Source organism: Pempheris klunzingeri, chromosome 17 (genome assembly GCF_042242105.1).
Source record: "Pempheris klunzingeri isolate RE-2024b chromosome 17, fPemKlu1.hap1, whole genome shotgun sequence".
In the NCBI taxonomy this organism is placed as follows: domain Eukaryota; kingdom Metazoa; phylum Chordata; class Actinopteri; order Acropomatiformes; family Pempheridae; genus Pempheris; species Pempheris klunzingeri.
In genome coordinates this window covers 6,921,092-6,924,758 of record NC_092028.1, presented here as the reverse complement: position 1 = coordinate 6,924,758, position 3,667 = coordinate 6,921,092, and the positions used below count along the sequence as shown (strand labels likewise).

Genomic DNA, 3,667 nt, shown 5'->3' with positions numbered 1-3,667 from the left:
TTATGCTCTGTCATGGGCAGGAAAAGAGAGAGGAGTATAAAGAGACAAATTAAAAAGCAGAGAGAGAGAGAATGGGGGGATAAAAACAAAGAAACGGCCAAATCATTTTCTCAGTTCTTTCAGTCTCCTTCTTGGCCTACTTTTGTTCATTTCATATTTTTATGAATGGGAAATCTCCCCTTGTACCCCCTCCCTCGTTATCACGTCATATTATAGTGTGTAACATCAGCATAGACCAGGGCCAAACGGGCGTCAATGACACCCCTCCCTCCAGAAGCAAAAGGCGCTATTCCGGTCCAAAGTGCAGGCTTCGCTATACGAGAGTGGCTGCCGCTTCGGCGTTCAGTTTGGGAATCGGGGAGAGAAAGGCAGGGAAAAAATCAGACAAAGAGCCGGGAGCTACGGGGCTATAGGGGTCCGCTGCGGGTCTGGGAGCCGGCCAGAGCCTGGGAGTTTGTGTTGTTGTTGGTCCCGGAGCGGACCTTAGTGTTGGGCAGCTTGTGGTCCTTCTTCCATTTCATCCTCCGGTTCTGGAACCAGATCTTGATCTGCCGCTCTGACAGGCACAGCGTGTGCGCAATCTCCACCCTGCGCCTGCGCGTCAGGTACCGGTTGTAATGGAACTCCTTCTCAAGCTCCAGGACCTGCTGGCGCGTGTAGGCCGTCCGCGAGCGTTTCGGCTCACCCCCTGTGTAGTTTGAACTCACTGTGGGAAAAACAACGGGAGTAAATCATCATCACAACATTAACCACTCGAGAAAAATAGATTCATACAATATAATACAACCACCTTCAAAAAGTTGCACAATACTACAACGTCTACTGCTGCTGCTAATGATAATAACAATAATATTAATAATAATAATGACCGTAAAAAATGGGGAAAAGTGCAGCATCATAATCAATACAATATTTAAAAAGCACTATTAAACGCAACGCAACATGCTGTTCTAATTGTAACCTACTGAAAAAGAGCACATCAAACCATTCGGGGGAAATGTCAGTGTGTTATGGGCAAAATAAAGAAGGAAAACAGCCACGGCGGGTGGACCTATTGTGGTAGAAATCAAACTGGCTTTAACCTTGGCAGACCTTTATATGACAGCAATGCTCTTTTATCTTCTTTCCCCTTCTTTATTTCAAATGCAGCTGAACTCGTTTACTTTGCAATACTGTTGCCCCCGAGACTAACTGCGGGCTATTTTCAGAGGACACATGTTGTCAGGTGTCATTTTAGGCCCTGCGGCGCTGTGAATCTTCCCAGCACAGCTAGCCTGACGCTGTTGTACAAATGTTGTGATTTGAGACCATTTTAAGATTTGAAGAAAAGCCCACCTGACACGTTTTCTCACGTACGACACTGTATGTGAACCAAATAATTCAAAGCCAAAATAATTCAAGCCAAAATAATGTAAAAGCCAAAAGAGCAGTTAGCTCTTCTTTCTATGATCTTATGCACAGATGCCTCGGACCGAGAAGAAGGGGAGGCAGCATTGTCTGCTTTGTATAAACTGGTTGAGAATAAAGGTGGTGGTGGCTGCAGCAGGCTACACGACGGCGTTTAATGGCCGACCGGGTAATGATTCAACAAATCACAAAAACTACAACCGGACAGCAGCGAGCAGACATGCTGCAGTGGAGTGACAGCCCCCCCTTATATGTTACAACAGTTCCCTTTGCTGCTATAAGTCTGCAAAGGGAGAAATGCAAGAAAGACGTGTCTCAGTGACTGGAGCACAGTGAATGCGTTACGGTGACTTTGCAAAAGTGGCATTTTGTCGCCGAGCGAACGTGCGCTCTGGTTCTAGTAATACGCAGTAGGCAGCAAGTCTATTATAACATTACAGAGGAGCCATAATAGACTGGAGCTATTCGGTTTTACATTAGTGTTTTACGGCCGGCTCCATAAACAGGAATATTTCAGCTGCCATAAAACTTTCCCTCCCCTGGAAAAACGAGTGGGGAAGGGAGGCTCGACAGAGTAAAGTACACCGTTTATAGAACCCAACCACTTAAAATCAAATTACAAAAGCATAAAAACTAACTTATGGGCTCGGTCTGCGTTGTCATAAGGCGAGGAATTAGAGCAGACAAGCCCAAGATCGGACTTCAAAAGGCACCTCAGCGAAGAGGTGTAATAAAAATTTATGGAGGGTGTAATTATATTGGCCCTGCAAACACACGATCGTAAATCTTGACCCAAGGGCTACTCTTCCACTTCTAAGAGAAACCAGGGAGGAGAAGCCGTAGATTTTGACGGTGGACACCTAGCTGACTGCACGGGTTTCAACAGCAGGCAGAAAGGCGCAGCGAGAGAGAGAGAGAGGGAGAGAGAGAGAGAAGTTTGCATGCAGCACTTACCGATGTTTACATGGACTTTCTTCATCCACGGGTAGACTACGGGGTCCTTGCGAGTGCTAGAGGGGGACGAAGTGCTTTGGCTGTGGGGCGTTTGGCCGCACGGCTGTGGCGGAGGCGGGCTGGGTGTCACCGAGTTGCAGCGGTTGCTCTGCTCCGGGACGGGGGTGTTCTGCAGCCCGACCGGGGGGAGGACGTGACCCCGAGGGGACATCACCACAGAAGCGGGCTGCCCTGCGCGCTGGCACGGCGTGTACGGCGGCTCGGCTCGCTGCTGCTGCTGCTGCTGCTGGTTTTGGTGGTGTGGGAGGTGTTGATGGTGGTGGTAGAGAGAGTCCGGCTGAAAAGCAGTAGGCTCCTGCCTCTGGGAGCTGTAATAGTCCGGAGAGTGGTTGGGCAGATAGTCGCTCTGTGAGTATTCCTCGCACGGTGGGAACTTCGGGTCCACATAGTTGGAGTTGATCAAATAGGAGCTCATGGCCATTAATTTCAGTCTTTTTGTGGAATTGCACCTACTCGGAAAATATATAACTAAAATTTATATCTCATCCCTTTACTCTTCGGTTATTCCTGTTCCGTTGAACCCTCCTACTTTTCTGTCAAGTGAACAAAGTTAAGAAGCCACGTGACGGCAGCCGGCCAATGGCGCGCCTCCAGGACGGACCCCGGATAAGGAAATGGGATTAGGCATATCCACTGCCCCCGCACGCGCACGATTATACAGCCTGAGATTGTGGGCATTCACAATCTCACAGCACTTTCCCCTCTCCCTTCTTGTCTCTCTCCCACTGCAGGACTCTCCCTGTAGATTTCTCCACCACATGTCTGCACGCATGCCGTCTAAAGCAGACTGAGAATCACAACAATAACAAAGCGCGTCGGACACATTCCGCTCCAGATGAAGACGCACTGGGGAACGCGCGCACATGGACACACACGAGCAACATAGTACAGTACAGTTCACAAGTCCTCCCTTATTGCAAACGAACCCTGTCCCCCCCTCCCCACCCCGTTACTCGTCTGGCTGGAACTTCAAAAAGAAAAAATAAAGAAAACAAAAAAAAGAAGCAGCAGAAAGAAAGGGCTTGGGGGGATTTAGAGTGGCGCCTGCACCACCCTCTGTGTATATATTTGGGTGTGTGCAGGGACGTGCTTGCCAAACCCTTTTTTTTTTTTCTTCCTTTTTTGTCCGTTCTTTTTAAATCTCTAATAACGACGAGTGGGAGAGTGGCCTGGCCGGCTGCTGCTCCGCCACCCAGCAGCAGCACGGTGTCAGAGATAAATCTGGCTGTTTAGGATCGATAGAAAA

General features: G+C 48.7%; 1 protein-coding gene across 1 annotated transcript; it reads right to left on the bottom strand.

Moving 5' to 3' along the window:
* Window positions 1–380: 380 nt before the first annotated feature.
* hoxb4a (homeobox B4a) lies at window positions 381–3,267 on the bottom strand. Its single transcript, XM_070847168.1, has 2 exons — window positions 2,362–3,267; window positions 381–706 (listed from the first exon to the last, which is right to left on the bottom strand). The coding sequence occupies exons 1-2, from the start codon at window positions 2,840–2,842 to the stop codon at window positions 408–410; spliced, it is 780 nt and encodes a 259-aa protein (XP_070703269.1). The 5' UTR covers window positions 2,843–3,267; the 3' UTR covers window positions 381–407.
* Window positions 3,268–3,667: the final 400 nt, after the last annotated feature.